The following is an 18,261-nucleotide window of genomic DNA, read 5'->3' as shown; positions in this document are numbered from 1 at the left end:
TGCAATGGCTGGATCATAGGATAGCTCAATTTTTAACTTTTTAAGGGACCTCCACACTGTTTTCCAGAGTGGCTGTACCAACTTGCATTCCCACCAACAATGTAGGAGGGATCCCCTTTCTCCATATCCTCTCCAGCAATTGTTGTTTCTTGCCTTGTCAATTTTTGCCATTCTAACTGGCATAAGGTGGTATCTCAGTGTGGTTTTGATTTGAATTTCCCTGATGGCTAATGATTTTGAACATTTTTTCATGTGTCTGTTAGCCATTTGTATGTCTTCATTGGAAAAGTGTCTATTCATATCTTCTGCCCATTTTATGATTTGTTTATTTGTTTCTTGTGTATTGAGTTTGAAAAGTTCTTTGTAGATCTTGGATACCAGTCCTTTATCTCTGGCATCATTTGCAAATATCTTCTCCCATTCCGTGGGCTGCCTCTTAGTTTTTTTGACTGTTTCCTTGGCTGTGCAGAAGCTTTTTATCTTGATGAAGTCCCACAAGTTCATTTTATCTTTTGTTTCTCTTGCCTTTGGAGATGTGTCATGAAAAAGGTTGCTGTGGCCGATGTCGTAGAGGTTGCTGCCTATGTTCTCTTCTAGGATTTTGATGGATTCCTGTCACACATCGAGGTCTTTCATCCATTTGGAGTTTATCTTTGTGTATGGTGTGACATAGTGGTCAAGTTTCATTCTTTTGCATGCAGCTGTCCAATTTTCCCAGCACCATTTATTGAAGAGACTGTCTTTTTTCCACTGGATGTTTTTTCCTGCTTTATCAAGGATTAGTTGCTCAAAGAGCCGAGGGTCCATTTCTGGGCTCTCTATTCTGTTCCATTGGTCTATGTGTCTGTTTTTGTGCCAGTACCATGCTGTCTTTGTGATCACAGCTTTGTAGTACAACTTGAAATTCGGCATTCTCAACTTATAAAGTGGTTTATCAACATGTAATGATGGCATTTCAAGGACTATATCAGGTTGATAAAAAATATTTTGGAATGGGGGCCCTTCATGATACCCTCTATGTCACAGAAGTATTAGTCATAATAAAATAATAAGCATTTACTGAGATGTTTATATATGTTAAATGCTTTGTATATGTATTTTATTCAGCCCACCTCAACCCATTAAGAGAGACACTTTCACTTTCCAGAGTTTCAGATGAAGAAATAGAGGCTTGGAAGGGTTATAGCTTCTCCAAGATCACAGTCAGTAAGTGGCAGGGCTTGGATTTGAACTGGTTTCTATGCTTAACTATTTTTTCATGTTGTAAAAACAACTGCTGCTACCCTGACCAAAAAACAAACAACGTCCCCCAAACCTAACAACAGAATACTATGCTCCAGATTAGAAAGTACGTTCTCACTTAATACTTGTGACACCCTGTTTAGTATATGATACAATTTTATAAATGAAGAAATTCAGGTGGAGAGGGGTTATGACCTGTCCAAGGTCACCCAAGAAAGCTCTTTCTTCTTACACTGGGTGACCTTCCCTTCCTCTGCCCAAGGCTGACCCTGATGAAAACATTGCTGCTTTGGTATTTATGTTGACTTGAATTAGGATATTCATAATATATGGAAGATTTTTTTAAAGATTAGGTGTTCCAAGCAGAGTTATTATTAACCACATTGTTTACGCTGACATAAGGATGAAAATATCAGACTAGGTAATGAAACTAATTTAAAAAAATGAGTGAAACAGGTATTAAGCTGGGATCAAGCAAACAAGCAAACCAACAAATATGGTTCTTATCTAGAAATATCCCTCTTAGTACACTCATAACATCTGACTTTGGAAGACCCTTACTGGCTGTTGCACAGTTAATCCCATCAGGGAAAACCTGGACCACTAGGAATCCTTGGAAATAGAAATAAGGGTTCATGGTATATTTTTAATACTGATAAAGCTTAATGAAAAACAAAATTGAGACAAGCCAGATGAACTGCAACATTTAGTTTCTTTTCATTTGGGTAGCAAGTAAACATGACATTGCATTAGTTTTCAATAAGCATACTCTTTTTTTTATAGATATACTTTTCAAATATGTGTGTATAAGGGAATTATAATAAAGAGGATATTTGGTTGTGAATAAAAGGATCCACTGATACAACAAAACATTTATCAGATGAAGAAACATCATCTGGAGATAGTAAGTAATTGAAAGGGCCAGATACAGAACTCAAGTCCCAGGCCTGTCCTTGCTCTGTTGCATCTGCTAATTCTACTGCAACAGTGGGCTTCCACTGAAGTGATATTCAAATTCAGTCACTAATGTGGATGCCCCATCATGTCAATTAAAGAAGTCCTACTTGTACATAATAAGTTAGAGGCCATGTACAGAAATAACAGACTATAAAATTATATCTTAATACCTGGGAACAAGACTGATTTCCTTCAACCACTTAACCTGCACTTGCCTCCACTTACTTTATGCTCACTGTCCTTTGATTTGATCATACCAGCAAATTATTGTACCTGTCGCTCTTTGTAGAACCAGGAAGACAGTGTCCCACCCCATAATAGTTGTTAAGATTACTGGCTTTGCCATCGGTGACCAAGAATGACCTTTAATCTCTGCCACTTAGGAATTGAGTGGCCTAGGAAAGTTAATGAACCTCCTGAAGCCTCAATTTATTTTGTAAAATGGAATTATTGGAACTTAGTTTACAATACTTGTATATTTTCATATCTATTATGTACTTAGTGCTGGGGGTTCAAAAAATGCCAGTCATTATTATTATTAGCCTATTGTTCATTATCAACATGTTTAACTGGTAGGAAAATACACACACTTTCAATGGTGATTTAACAGTTTTCTATATAATTTTTGCCCTACTCCCTCCCTCCCCCATGCTGGCTAACTCTCACCTGTAAACTCTTGCCTGATGAAGGTCACCAGGAGTCCATTGGGGCAAGACACATTTAGATTTTGGAAGGTAGGAACATAAAGAGTCTCTTGTAAAACAAGTTCTGGTTCTACTTCTTCCTGTAAATAATTAAACACATGAATAATTGTCTGTCATTTTCTAAATGAGCTACGGATGTATTGTGACTAAGCAAGCACTTGCTGAGTGCTTACGATATGACTTGCCCAGGACTAGTGGGCTCTGCAAGGGAGCCTATAAAGTTACATGGGTCTCTACCTTTGTGCAATTTATATTCTGCTCATAGAATGGCACACAGACATGTGAAACAATTAGAGTACCAAACAGTTAGCATCTCTCCCCCAAAAATGAAGATATCAAAATTAATGAGAAAAATTAGGAAACAATCATGGAGGCATTGGGGCTTGAAGTAGGCCTCAGAAGATGCCTCTGTTTGCCAAGTGTGGGTGTGAGGCCTGATCAACATGCCCACTACCTACTTGGTCTATCTTTTAAACTTTGGGTGTTAGAGATGTTATGCGAGATGTTATGCTGTTAGGAAATGCGGCATTATTTTTCTCTAATAAGCATGCATTACTTTTGTAGTAAGCAAAAACAATTAAAGAAGACATGAAAAGATTATTTATAAATGAATGAAGTTTGGGTGTGTCTACTTTAAAATCCTAGTTAATTTTATGCTAACTATGCCTGAATCCCTTGTTTGGCTGCTTGTACTCCAGAATGAAAGCTATTTAGTTACTTACAACCAATTTCTAATGGTATCATCCCAGTTTTTCCAGTTGGCTCTCTTTTGTTAGCCTCTAAAATCATTCCAACTGATCCCCTGTTGATGCACTTGTAGTTTATTTTGACTAGTCTTCTACTGTTGATCATTTAGGTTGTTCTGCTTTTGTTACTAACAAATAATAAAATCTGAATAGTTAGCTAAAAATCAATTAAAAACACAAAGCAAAATTTAGAGGAAAAAAATTATGAAGTTCTGTAAAATGAACAATAATGCTCAAATACATGAACTTGTCATGACAAATTTATCATTACACAAAAACCACCCTTATCTCCCACCCTTCTATTATTGTCACTTTTTAAAAAATGGTGGAAGAACTATTGGTTTGCTACCAAATTGCTTTCAGTCAAATTAATGAATTATCTGGGGCTATTCTGCTCAACTCTGTGAAATTTTTACTTATTAAGGGTCAAGTGTCCTGGCTTGAGAAAAGCCATCTAGTATAGCTAAATAAATATGTTGCAGAGGCTCAGTAACATACAAACACCATAACTAAAGGGCCAAGGTCTGAAATCAGTAGCTCCGATCACTTTCTAACATGTTTTTTTTTCTTCTATTAAGTTGAGAATTTGTCCATTGTACAAACTGTACAGCTGTCCAAGCCAATTTTCAAGATTTCATCAGTGGTTTCCCTCTTGTCTATATTCTTTTGATCTGTATTTTCAGTATTTAAGCTCACATCTACCCAATGGAAGTGCTTCCACTATTTAATTAGAGATGCTCCTCTTTCAATTCGTGTTTATCTAATGAAACTAAATAAAGTATTTAGAGAATGGTAGGAACTTAACCAACCAAAAATCAAAGAATACCCAAGACCCAGAGTGGAAAAAAGGATGAACTCTCCATTCTGAATTTAGGATGAAAGACCTGAGTCAGTTTGTGTATGACAATATGTCTCCTGGTGTAGGGATCCAACTCCTGTGTGCAAATCTGTTCTTGTTCATTCAGAACTGAAACTTCAAGGATGTTAATGCGTCTGCACGATAACAGACATGTACTGAAATAACACTGTGGGTGTAACTCATGATTTTTAAAAAGTTGAAATTGAGGTAGAAGTAGGGTTTAAGAATCTACGGCAAGAGAGACTATGGACTCTGAGAAACAAACTGAGGGCTTCAGAGGGGAGGGGGGTGGGGAATGGGATAGACTGGTGATGGGTAGTAAGGAGGGCACGTATTGCATGGTGCACTGGGTGTTATACGCAAGTAATGAATCATCGAACTTTACATCAGAAACCAGGGATGTGCTGTATGGTGACTAACATAATATAATAAAAAAACATTAAAAAAAATAAAAATAAAATAAAATACTCACAAAAGCTTAATAAAACAAAAACAAAAAGAATCTACGGCAAGTCCATGCACCTTTTTCTCTTCTTCTTTTGGGTGTTCCTCCTCTTTAAGAGATTCTTTGGGTTTTTCTTTGCCTTTTGTTTTTCCTTTCACTTTGCCTTGAGGAACAGTCTCCGAAATAGGAATTACTGTTGTAGTAAGTGCTGATGGGAGACTCAACATTGTTTCCAAATTAGGATCCTGATCCTCTATAATGAGAAGAAAGGAGAAAACAAGTAGATTGGACATCCACGTTTTATACGTTTGTTAACTACATATATACATGTCTGCATCGCAAACATGTTGCCATGCATTTATACCAGTTGGCAACAATTTTTACCTTGCCGAATGTGATTTTTCAGTTGGATAGATTTCAGGGGTAATGTAGTTGATTTAAAAATCAGAATTGTAAGTTAAAAAAATCTGAGGTACTTAATATTTTGACGTATCTGGTTGAGTCATTATTTCACATGTTCTTACCTTCCCATCTAGATTGTGAACTCCTAAAGACAGGGCAACAACCATCTATTTCAGAAATATTTACTGAGAGGTTCTTCTTTTTTTTTTTTTTTTTTAAAGATTTTATTTATTTATTCAACAGAGATAGAGAAAGCCAGCGAGAGAGGGAACACAAGCAGGGGGAGTGGGAGAGGAAGAAGCAGGCTCATAGCGGAGGAGCCTGATGTGGGGCTTGATCCCAGAACGCCAGGATCACGCCCTGAGCCAAAGGCAGACGCTTAACCGCTGTGCCACCCAGGCGCCCCTACTGAGAGGTTCTTATATGCAACATGTTTGGAGCAGAGGGTAATAATGACAAAATATATAAAAAAGACCTTATGAAGCCAAAATAGTTTAATAAGAGTTATACTCAAATAGCTTTAATACGAGGACATATTAAATAGGAAAATAATGAGGCATATAAACAAAGAAATTCAGAAAAGAGGTTTTTCTAGTTGAGATGTTAAAAAGAAGTTTTAGATGTTGTAGAAAATTGATTTTATTCTGGGCCTAAAAGGATTGTCAGCACGCTCAAAGGTGAGCTGATCTCTGAAGGAATTATTGTCACAACCTTCTGAGCATCACTGGCGTCTTGAATTCTATTATTCTCGGGGCTCCAGGATAATATTCTACCTGGATTTCCTCTTCCTTCTCTGAACAGTTTTTTCCTGTCTCCTTTACTGGTTCTTCCTCTTTTGTGAATTCTTAAATGTCATTAGATTTCAGGGGTTTTTCCCTTTATGCTTACACAAGAGATGTCCTCAACTCTGCCTACTCGTAATAATTACTCATTGAATTTTTTGTAAAAAGCTCAGGCCCCCATCTTGACCCATTGAATCACACTCTCTAGGGATGAGGCACAGGCATTTATATTGGTGAAAAATCACACGTGATTGTGATACACAGCCAGGACTGAGCACCTTTATTATATATAGTAGATCTGAGTATCTCCCTCACTACTGGGGTTCAAACTGTCATTTACATGCCGATGACTCCAAAATTTACATCTCAATGCATGACCTTTCTTCTCAACATCAGATTAATATGTCCGACTGCCTTTAGATATCTCCCCCTGGTTATGGTACTGGAGACATTTTAAACTCAGTAAGTCTCTCTTCTCCTAGGAAAAGAAAGCCTCCTCTGCACTTAATCTCATTTAATGACCAACCAAGCATCTCATTTCCCAAATTAGTCAGTGAGGTATTTGCATTTTCTCTTTTTGACTGACCTCATACATCCAACCAGTCACCAAGCCATCAGAAATTTATCTTGAATGATGCCTCTTCTATCTATTCCTATCTTACTTCATATTCTCATTGATCTCGTACTTGATTTTTTGCAGCAAGTTTCCAAACTAGTATGGGACCTCCAATACCACCATTTCAGTGTACTTTCCTACTATCACTAAAATTATATTCCTAATATGAAATCCAATCATATCACTTCCTATCCTTTACTTAAACACCTCTAATGCTCATTGATCTTATAGGGCATTCAGTGCTGACATTCCACCACTCCAGCCACACTCAACTTTTCACCTTTCTGTAAAGATGCTATGCTTTTACACAATTGTATGCATATACACAAATGGTTCTTACGGTCTAGAATTCCCTTTTTCTTGTTGCTTTGTCTGGATAGTTTCCATTCATCTCTAAGATCCCACCTCAAATACTATACTTTCTCTCAGAAGTATTTTCCAGATGTCCCTAATACTATGTTTATATATAATTTCTAGCACTTCAGAAGTTATTTCTCTATTTATTCTTTTCCCATTAGACAATGAGTTTTTTTATTTAATTTTTTTAGTATGATGTTAGTCACCATACAGTACATCATTAGCTAACAATAATTATTAAATAGATTTTAAATAATTTAAATAAATAATTAATAATAAATAAATAATTTAAATAAATATTTAAAAATATTTATTTATTTATTTATTTATTTATTTGAGAGAGAGAGAGGAGAGAGGAGGGGAGAAGAGGCAGAAGGAGAGGGAAAGAAAGAATCCCAAGCAGACTCCCCACTGAGTGTGTAGTCCAATGTGGAGCTTGATTTCACAATGCTGAGATCATGACTTGAGCTGAAATCAAAGGTTGGACCTGCAAATGATTGAGCCACCCAGGTGCCCCTAGACAATGAGTTTTTTGAGTAGGTGTACCATGGTTTTATTCGTCATTGTGGCTCAGTGCCAGCAAGATTCCTGACCCATAGGAAGTACAATACTTAATAAATGAATGGCATCCAGTTATAGGCAGCTGGAAACTCCTCCCTCTCATCCCCATCCATCTATTCATTCAGTAAATATTTATTAAGTACTACTACTATGTACTATGAATTGGGTAACCAATGATGAAGGAGGCTACAAGGAACTTATAATCGGTAAATCAAATGAAAAAACCCTCAGGTACAATGTCATGTGTTAAGTCTGTGATAGAGGAAAATCAGTGCTCCATGGAAACCCAGAGGAAGGACATCTAACACAAAATGCCTCCATAAAACTTATACTTTAGCTATACTGCACAGTTTGGCTTTCCATAAACAAGTCGTGCTTTTATATTGCTGAGCTTTCTCACACACTGTTCTTGGTATTTAGAATTCCCTTCCTTTGATTTTTTGCTTATGCAATTCCCACTCACTTTCAAAGACCCAGTTCACATGCTACTGCCACTTGGTCTGTGAAGTCTTTCTCAGAGCAAGTAACCTATAGGCTGTGACCTTGAAAGATGGGAGGAAGTTTAATTGTTGCAAAAGGTGGTGCACCCAGCAGGAAGAAGTGTTCTGAGCAAGTCGCAAAGCATGAGAAAACAGCCAGAGGTAAAAGAAAGCATTTGAGGAACTAAAAATCACAAAAAGAATAAGGTAGCCATGATGTAGAAACAACCCAGACGTCCATCAATAGAATATATAAATTAAAGTTGCTATATACATATGATGGGATACTATTAAGGCTTGAAAAAAAAAAAAGTTCTACAATATGCAACAATACTGATGGATCCTTAAGGAAATTATGCTCAGTGAAATAATCCAATCACAAAAAGAGAAATATTGTATGATTCCATTTACATGTGGTATTGAAAGTAGCCAAATTAATAGAATTAAAGAGTAAAATGGTGACGGGGAGTCCAAGAGGGCAGAGGAGTAGGAGACTTTAGTTTCGTCTGGTCCCAGGAATTCAGCTAGGTAGCTATCAAATCATTCTGAACACCTGCGAACTCAACCAGAGAGCTAAGAAAATAGCTGCAACTCTATGAATAGAAAAGCGACCACTTTCTGCAAGGTAGGAGGTGTGGAGAAGTGTATCCAAGGCAATATATGAGAAGACAGACCGTGGGGGGAGGGAGCTTCTGTCAGCCAGCCACCAGCAAGTCATAGAGCAGCGGAGCACAAAATCGGAACTTTCAGAAGTCTGCCGCGGCGAGGGACATCCCTCAGGTGGCTACGCAGGAGCTGAACCCTATCTGGGACAGTGTGGTCTCAGGATACTTGGGTCACAGGAAGACCGGGATGCCTGAGTGCAGCAGAGCTCCCAGGCAATCAGAGCAAGGAAGCCGGCTGCAAAGAGTGAGCCCAGGAGTGGGCTCTCAGGTCTGGGTTGCATAAACCATGAACTGTGGCACAGTCAGGAGACTGATCTCTGAGCAGGGGCCCAACAAGAAGCAGCAGAACTGGCGAGACCCCCTTTCCTCCCCCTGGGAGGAGCAGCAAGAGGGCGTGCTGCTGGCGTCTGCAGAGTTTGGAGACTCAAAATGGGGTCATGTGCCTGAGATAAAAACACTCAAGCCACAGACTGGGTGAGCACAGAGTGCAGCCAGACTAGGGAGGCAGGAGTGATTGACTGCTTTTCTCTGAGTGCTCACTGAGGAGCGGAACCCTGAGGGTTTAGGCTCCAGGGCCAGAGACTGGGAGGCCACCATTATCATTCTGATCCTCTAAAGCTGTGCAGAAAGCAGAAAGCCATGGCAGGTGGGGGGAGCAAAAGCCATATAGAGCAAACCAGAGCAGATTACTTAGCCTGGCCCCCTGGCAAGGGTGGTACAATTCTGCCTGGAGCAAATATACTTGAGAATCAATGCAACAGATCCCTCCCCCAGAAAATCAGCAAGAACATCCAGCTGAGACCAAGTTTACCAATCCATGAGAACTGCAGAACTCCAGCGCTCAGGGGAATACAGCACATAGAATTCATGGCTTTTCCCCCATGATTCTTTAGTCTTTAAGCTTTAATTAATTATTTTTTTTTTCCTTTTTCAACCAATTTCTTATTTTATCAACTCCTTTTTGAAATCTTTTTAAATTTTCATCTTCACAGTTACATTCTATCCTTTCAATGTATTTAATTTTATTTTTGTATATATAAGTTTTTATTTCTTTACAATTTTGAGATGTAGTTTCTTATAACAAACTGATCAAAATACACTCAGGAGACAGTGTTTTCCTATGTTCTGTTCAGCTGTCTGTTTATATCTTTTTTTTGTTGTTGTTGGTTTTTTTTTTCTCTTTTGGTTTTTCTTATCTTTTAATTTCCATTTTTACAATTACAGTCTATCCTTTCATTGTATTTAATTTTATTTTTGTACAAGTTTTTCTTTGTATAAGTTTTTCTTTCTTTACAATTTTGGGATCTAGTTTTCTAAAAAACAGACCAAAATACACTCAGAATCCAGTGTATTTTTATATTCTGCTCACCTGTCTGATTATATTTTCTCTCTCTTTTTTCCCTCCTGGTTTCTGGTCTCTTCTGATTTCTTTAGTATATATTTCTCTGGGGTTGTTGTTGCCATTTAATATTTTGTTCTCTCATTCATCTATTCTTCTCTGGACAGAATGACAAGACAGAAAAGCTCACCTCAAAAAAGAGAACAAGAGGCAGTACTAACTGCCAGGGACCTAATCAGTATGAATATAAGTAAGATGTTGGAATTAGAGTTCAGGATAACGATTATAAAGATACTAGTTGGGCTTGAAAAAAGCATAAAAGACACTAAAGAATCTCTTCGGGAGAAATGAAAGAACTAAAATCTAACCAAGTTGAATTAAAAGCCTATTAATGAGATACAATAAAAACTGGAGGCTCTAATGACTAGGATAAATGAGACAGAAGAGAGAATTAGTGATATAGAAGATGAAATGATGGAGAATAAAGAAGCTGAGAAAAAGAGAAACAAACAATTACTGGATCACAAGGGGAGAATTTGAGGGATGAGTGACACCATAAAGCAAAACAATATTAGAATAATTAGGATTTGAGAAGAAGAGAAAAGAGACAGGGGAAGAAGGTATATTAGAGCAAATTATAGTGGAGAACTTCCCTAATCTGGGGAAGGAAACAGGCACCAAAATCCACACAAAGGCACAGAGAACCCCCCTCAAAATAAAAAATTAGAACAAACAAACAACAGGTCAACACCCCAACATGTAATAGTGAAACTTACCAATCTTCAGAGACAAAGAGAAAGTCCTGAAAGCAGCTCAGGACAAGAGGTCTATAACCTATGGCATGATATATTCAGGGTGCTAAATGAGAAGAATATGCAGCCAAGAATACCTTTTCCAGCTATTATGTCATTCAAAATAGAAAGAGTGATAAAAAGCTTCCAGGACAAATAGAAACTAAAAGAATTTCTTAACACCAAACCAGCCCTACAAGAAATATTAAAGGGGATCCTCTAAACAAAGAAATAGCCCAAAAGTAATATATACTGGAAAAAAACAGAGACAATATACAATAACAGTCCCTTTACAGCTAATACAATGATATTAAATTCATATTTTCCAATAGTTACTCTGAATGTAAATAGCCTAAATGCCCCAATCAAAAGAAACAGGGTATCAGATTGGATAAAAGAGCAAGACCCATCAATATGTTGTATGCAAGAGACTCATTTTAGACCCAAAGAAACCTCAGATTTAAAGTGAAGCAGTGGAAAACAATTTATAATGCTAATGGAAATCAAAAGAAAGCTAGGGTGGCAATCCTTATATTAGATAAATTAGGTTTTAAACCAAAGACTGTAATAAGAGATGAAGAAGGACAGTATATCATAACTAAAGGGTCTACCCAACAAGAAGATCTAACAGTTGTAAGTATTTATGCCCCTAACATTGGCACAGCCAATTAATAACAAAATCAAAGAAATACATTTATAATACAATAATAGTAGGAGACTTTAACACCCCACTCACAGCAATGGACAGATCAGCTAAGCAGAAGATCAACAAGGAAGGGCTTTGAATAACACACTGGATCAGATGGATTTCACAGATACATTCAGAACATTCCATACTAAAGCAACAGAATACACATTCTTCTCGAGTGACCACGGAACATTCTCCAGAACAGATCACATACTGGGTCACAAATCAGGTCGCAACCAGTACCAAAAGATTAAGATCATTCTCTGCATAGTTTGGGACCACAATGCTTTGAAACTTGAACTCAGTCACAAGAAGAAATTTGGAAGGAACTCAAAAACTTGGAGGTTAAAGAGCATCCTACTAGAGAATGAAGGGTCAACAAGGAAATTAAAGAATTTAAAAAATACATGAAAACAAATGAAAATGAAATCATAACTGTTCAAAATCTTTGGGATGGAGCAGAGGCGATCCTAGGAGGGAAGTACATAGCACTACAAGTCTTTCTCAAGAAACAAGAAAGGTCTCAAATACATAACCTAACCATACACCTAAAGGAGCTGGAGAAAGAACAGCAAATAAAGCCTAAACTCAGCAGGAGAAGAGAAATAATAAAGATCAGAGCAGAAATCAATGAAATAGAAACCAAAAGAACAGTAGAACAGATAAACGAAACTAGGAGATGGCTCTTTGAAAGAATTGATAAGATAGATAAACCCCTGGCCAGACTTGTCCAAAAGAAAAGAGAAGGACCCAAATGAATAAAACCATGTATGAAAGAGGAGAAATCACAACCAACACCACAGAAATACAAACAATTATGACAACATATTATGAGCCAATATATGCCAACAAATTAGGCAATCTGGAAGAAATGGATGCATTCCTAGAGAAGTATAAACTACCAAAACTGAAACAGGAAGAAATAGAAAACCTGAACAGAACCCACAACCAGCAAGGAAATGGAAGCAGTAATCAAAAGTCTCCCAATAAACAAGAGTCCAGGGCCAGATGGCTTCCCAGGGGAATTCTACCAAACATTTCAAGAAGAATTAATACCTATTCTTCTGAAGCACGTTTGCTTTTTGAAAGCAAAAACTAGAAATGGCAGGAAAATCTCCAACCTTGTTCTCTGAGGCCAGCATTATCTTGATCTCCAAACCAGACAAAGACCCCACCAAAAAGAAAAATTATAGACCAATATCCCTGGTGAGCATGGATGCCAAAATTCTCACCAAGACACTAGCCAATAGGATCCAACAGTACATTAAAAGGATTATTCACCATGACCAAGTGGGTCTGCAAGAGTGGTTCAACATCCGCAAATCAATCGATGTGATACACTACATAGATAAAAGAAAGGGCAAGACCATATGATCCTCTCAATAGATGCAGAAAAAGCATTTGACAAAGTACAGCATGCTTTCTTCATTAAAATTCTTCACAGTGTAGAGATAGAGGGAACATACCTCAATATCAAAAAGCCATCTATGAAAAGCCCACAGAGAATACCATTCTCAGTGGGGAAAAACTGAGAACTTTTCCCCTAAGGTCAGGAAAATGATAGGGATGCCCCCTCTCACCACTGTTGTTCAACATAGCACTAGAAGTCCTAGCCTCAACAATCAGAAAATAAAAAGAAATAAAAGGCATCCGAATTGGCAAAGAAGTCAAACTCTCACTCTTTGCAGATGACACGATACTCTATGTGGAAAACCCAAAAGACTCCACCCCAAAATTGCTAGAACTCATACAGGAATTCAGCAAACTGGCAGGATATAAAATCAATGCACAGAAATCAATGGCATTCCTATATGCAAGCAATTAGACAGAAGAGAGAGAAATAAGGAGTTGATGCCATTTATAATTGCACCGAAAACCATAAGATACCTAGGAGTAAACCTAACCAAAGAGGCAAAGGATATGTACTCTGAAAACTATAGAATACTCATGAAAGAAATTGAGGAAGACACAAAGAAATGGGAAAACATTCCATGCTCATGGATTGGAAGAAAAAATATTGTTAAAATGTCAATGCCATGCAAAGCAATCTACACATTCAATGTAAACCCTATTAAAATACCATCATTTTTTTTTTCACAGAACTGGAACAAATAATCCTAAAATTTGTATGGAACCAGAAAAGACCTCAAATAGCCAAAGAAATGTTGAAAAAGAAAACTGGTGGCATCACAATCCTGGACTTTAAGCTCTATTACAAAGCCATAATCATCAAGACAGTATTGCACTGGCACAAAAACAGACATATAGATCAATGGAACAGAATAGAGAGCCCAGAAATGGACCCTCAACTGTCTGGTCAACTAATCTTTGACAAAGCAAGAAAGACTATCCAATGGAAAAAAGACAGTCTCTTCAACAAATGGTGTTGAGAAAATTGGACAGCCATGTGCAAAAGTATGAAACTGGACCATTGTCTTACACCATACACAAAAATAGACTCAACATGAATGAAAGACCTCAGTGTGAGACAGGAATCCACCAAATTCCTAGAGGAGAACACATGCATCAACCTCTTTGACCTTGGCCACAGCAGCTTCTTGCTAGAAACTTCTGCAAAGGCAAGGGAAACAAAAGCAAAAATGAACTATTGGGATTTCATCAAGATAAAAAAACTTTTACACAGCAAAAGAAACAGTCAACAAAACCAAAATACAACCTACAGAATGGGAGAAGATATTGGCCAATGTCTTATCAGATAAAAGGCTAATATCCAAAATCTATAAAGAACTTACCAAATTGAATACCCAAAGACAAAATAATCCAATCAAGAAATGGGCAGAAGACATGAACAGACATTTCTCCAAAGAAGACATCCAAATGGCCAACAGACACACGAAAAAGTGCTCAACACCACTTGGCATCAGGGAAATACAAATCAAAACCACAATGATATACCACCTCACACCAGTCAGAATGGCTAAAATGAACAGGTCAGAAACGACAGTTGTTGGTGAGGATGCAGAGAAAAGGTATCCTCCTACACTGTGGTGGGAATGCAAGCTGGTGCAACGACTCTGGAAAACAGTATGGCAGTTCTTCAAAAAGTTGAAAATAGAGCTACTGTATGACCCAGCAAGTGCACTACTGGGCATTTACCCTAAAGATACAAATGTAGTGCTCTGAAAGGGCACTTGCATCCCAATGTTTATAGCAGCAATGTCCATGATAGCCAAACTAGGAAAGAGACCAGATGTCCATCAACAGATGAATGGATAAAGAATATTTGAGATATATATATATAGAGATAGATGATGATAGATAGATAGATAGATAGATAGATGATAGATAGATAGATAGATAGATAGATAGATAGATAGATAGATAGAATATTATGCCATCAAAAAATGAAATCTTGCTATTTGGAATGACATGGATTGAACTAGATGGTATTATGCTAAGTGAAATAAGTCAGTCAAAGAAAGACAATTATTGTATGATCTCATTGATATGTGGAATTTAAGAAAGAAAACAGAGGATCAAACAGAAGAGAGGAAAAAATAAAATATGTCAAAACCAGAAAGGGAGACAAACCATAAGAGACTCTTAATCATAGGACACAAACTGAGCGTTGCTGGAAGGGAGGTGGGTGGGGGGATTGGGAAACTGGGTAATGGGCATTTGAGGAGGGGATGTGATGTAATGAGCACTGGATATAAGATTGATGAATCACAGACCTGTACGTCTGAAACCAATAATACGTTACATGTTAATTAATTGAATTAAAATAAAAAATGTTAACAGTTAGTTAACATACAGTGTTATGTTAGTTTCAGGTGTAAAATATAGTGATTCAACAATTCCACACATCATCCTGTGCTCATCATGACAAGTACACTCCTTAATCCCCATCACCTGTTTAATCATCCCCCTCCCCTCTGGTAACCATAAGTTTGTTCTCCTTTGTTAAGGGTCTGTTTCTTAGTTTTCCTCTCTCTTTTTAGTCCCGTATGATCTTTTGTTTTGTTTCTTAAATTCCACATATGAGTGAAATCATATGGTATTTGTCTTTCTCTTACTGATTTATTTCACTTAACATTATACTCTCTAGCTCCATTCGTGTTGTTGCAAATGGTGAGACTTTATTCTTTTTATGTTTTATGTTGTTATTATGCAATTATTTCATTTAAAACTATATATATAAATAAATATATATCAAACAATATACATCATATATATATATAGATATAGATATATCTATATATATATATATATCTCACATCTTTATTGTTCATCTATTGATGGACATGAGCCGCTTCCATAATTTGGCTATTGTAAATAATGCTGCAGTAAGCATATGGTTGTGTATATCTTTCTAAATTGGTGGTTTTGTATTCTTTGGGTAAATACCTGATAAATTACGAATCATAGGGTAGTTCTATTTTTAACTTTTTGAAGAACCTCCATTCTGTTTTCCAGAGTGGCTGCACCAGTTTGCATTCCCACCAACACTGTAAAAGGATTTCCCTATCTCCGCATCCTTGCCAACATCTGTTGTTTTCTCTGTTGTTAATTTCAGCCATTCTGACAGTTGTGAGGTGACATCTCATTGTAGTCTTGACTTGTTTTTCCCTGATGATGAGTGATGTTGAGTATCTTTTCATGTATCTGTTAGCCATCTGAATGTCTTCTTTGGACAAATGTCTATTCATGTCTTCTACTCATTTCTTAACTGGATTATTTGTTTTTTGGGTGTTGAGTTTGATAACTTCTTTATAGATTTTGAATACTAGCCCTTAATCTGATATGTCATTTGCAAATATTTTCTCCCATCCCATCAGTTGCCTTCTAGTTTTGTTGATAGTTTCCTTTGCTGTGCAGAAGCTTTTTATCTTGATGAGGTCCCAACAGTTCATTTTTACTTTTGTTTTTGTTGCCTCTGGAGACGTGTCTAGTAAGAAGTTGCTATGGTTGATGTTGAAGATGTTTCTGCTTGTGTTTTTCTCTAGGATTTTGATAATTTTCTGTCTCACATTTAGGTCTTTCACTCATTTTGAATTTATTTTTGTTTATGGTATAAGAAAGTGGTTGAGTTTCATTCTTTTGCATGCTGCTGTCCAGTTTTCCCAGCACCATTTGTTGAGGAGACTGTCTTTCCCATTGGATAGTCTTTCCTGCTTTGTCTAAGAATAGTTGTGGGTCCATTTCTGGGTTTTCTATTCTGTTCCATTGATATATGTGTCTGTTTTTGTGCCAGTACCATACTGTCTTGATGACTACAGCTTTGTAATAGAGCTTGAAGTCTGGAATTGTGATGCCTCCAACTTTGTTTTTCTTTTTCAGGATTGCATTGGCTGTTCTGGGTCTTTTGTAGTTCCATACAAATTTTAGGATTGTTTGTGTTAGCTCTGTGAAAAATGTTGTCAGTATTTTGATAGGGATTGCATTAAATGTGTAGATTGCTTTAGGTAGTACAGACATTTTAATAACAGTTGTTCTTCCAATCATGAGCATTGGAATGCCTTTCTATTTCTTTCACACTATAAACATTTTCAAATGTAGCACTTATAAATGTGAAATTAAGAACATTTGTTTTAAATGGAATAATTGCATAATAACGATTAAATCAAGAATAAGGAAATCACTGAGGAAACAGCAACAATATAGTTGATAAAGAGTAGAGTGTAAATATCTTACTCTGAAATCATGATAAGCTATGTCCAGAAGGGATAGGATTTTTTAGTGAATGTGTGTGATAATAGATTTAATACATAATTTGTTAGGCAGAGAATGACTTTAAGTGCTGGCTGAGAAACAAACCAAATATAAAATTAAAAGACAAAACCCCAAATAAAGCAAAAATACTAACACATTTAATGGGCTCTTTAACTCACTAGAGTACTGCAATATTTTGCACAAGGTAAGAAAAAGATTATAATGATCTAATGGAATGATGTTTCTGCAGAAAAGGAGCCACATAGTAAGGTAGAGAATTGGATCACCATGATCTACACATAGTTTGAAGGCTATGTAGCAGAGGGATTATATTTTGATTTTGTAAATTTTGTGTGTGTGTGTTTTTAATCTATGTGCTTAGATCCCTGTAAAATGCATGGGAACCCACAAAATTTCCTAATTGGTTCTTGGTTAAATGACATATAATTCTGTGGTTTGTAGGGAAATAGCTTCCAGTTGGAGAATTTGTTCATTAAATGTGGGGTAAAGAAATCCTTCAAGATGTCCAATGAATGGCTCCTTTAAGACTGTTATGTTTTGAAGCACACTGGGCAGTGCCACAGTCACAGGATTCATAAAAATATCATGTGGAAAACCAAGAGGATTCCTTGAGAAATCATGCCTTTTTGGGGACCAACTAACAGACTTATTTTCCTGGGCTAGTTAACAAAGATAACTGAAATATATATAATTTTATATGTATATGTGATTATATGTAAAGTTATATATATGATAAATTCTGTTTCAAATATCAAAGCACTGTTATTTTCTATGTATGAGTGATTATATATGTACATACGTGTAAACACACACATGTATGTACACACACATATACTCCCACCTTTCAGCAAAAGAGGGCATTAAATCAAAACATGTTTACCAACACGTGAGCAGATTGAGGATGGGCAGATGCCCTTGGTCATGGGACACTTAT

The 18,261-nt window shown here is 36.8% G+C and overlaps 1 protein-coding gene across 1 annotated transcript in view; it reads right to left on the bottom strand.

Annotated features, from left to right (window-relative positions):
- The window catches only part of SPAG17 (sperm associated antigen 17), a 214,253-nt gene that overhangs the window by 61,042 nt on the left and 134,950 nt on the right, over positions 1-18,261 (bottom strand). The window contains exons 25-26 of the mRNA XM_008706365.2: positions 5,031-5,206; positions 2,866-2,983 (exon numbers count right to left, since the gene is read on the bottom strand). Of these exons, the coding sequence (XP_008704587.2) occupies positions 2,866-2,983; positions 5,031-5,206 (294 nt within the window). The remainder of the gene's footprint in view (positions 1-2,865; positions 2,984-5,030; positions 5,207-18,261) is intronic.

This window comes from Ursus maritimus, unplaced genomic scaffold (genome assembly GCF_017311325.1).
Source record: "Ursus maritimus isolate PB19 unplaced genomic scaffold, ASM1731132v1 scaffold_12, whole genome shotgun sequence".
Lineage (NCBI taxonomy): Eukaryota > Metazoa > Chordata > Mammalia > Carnivora > Ursidae > Ursus > Ursus maritimus.
The sequence above is the reverse complement of the archived record's forward strand: the minus strand, read 5'-3'. Positions and strand labels throughout refer to the sequence as shown.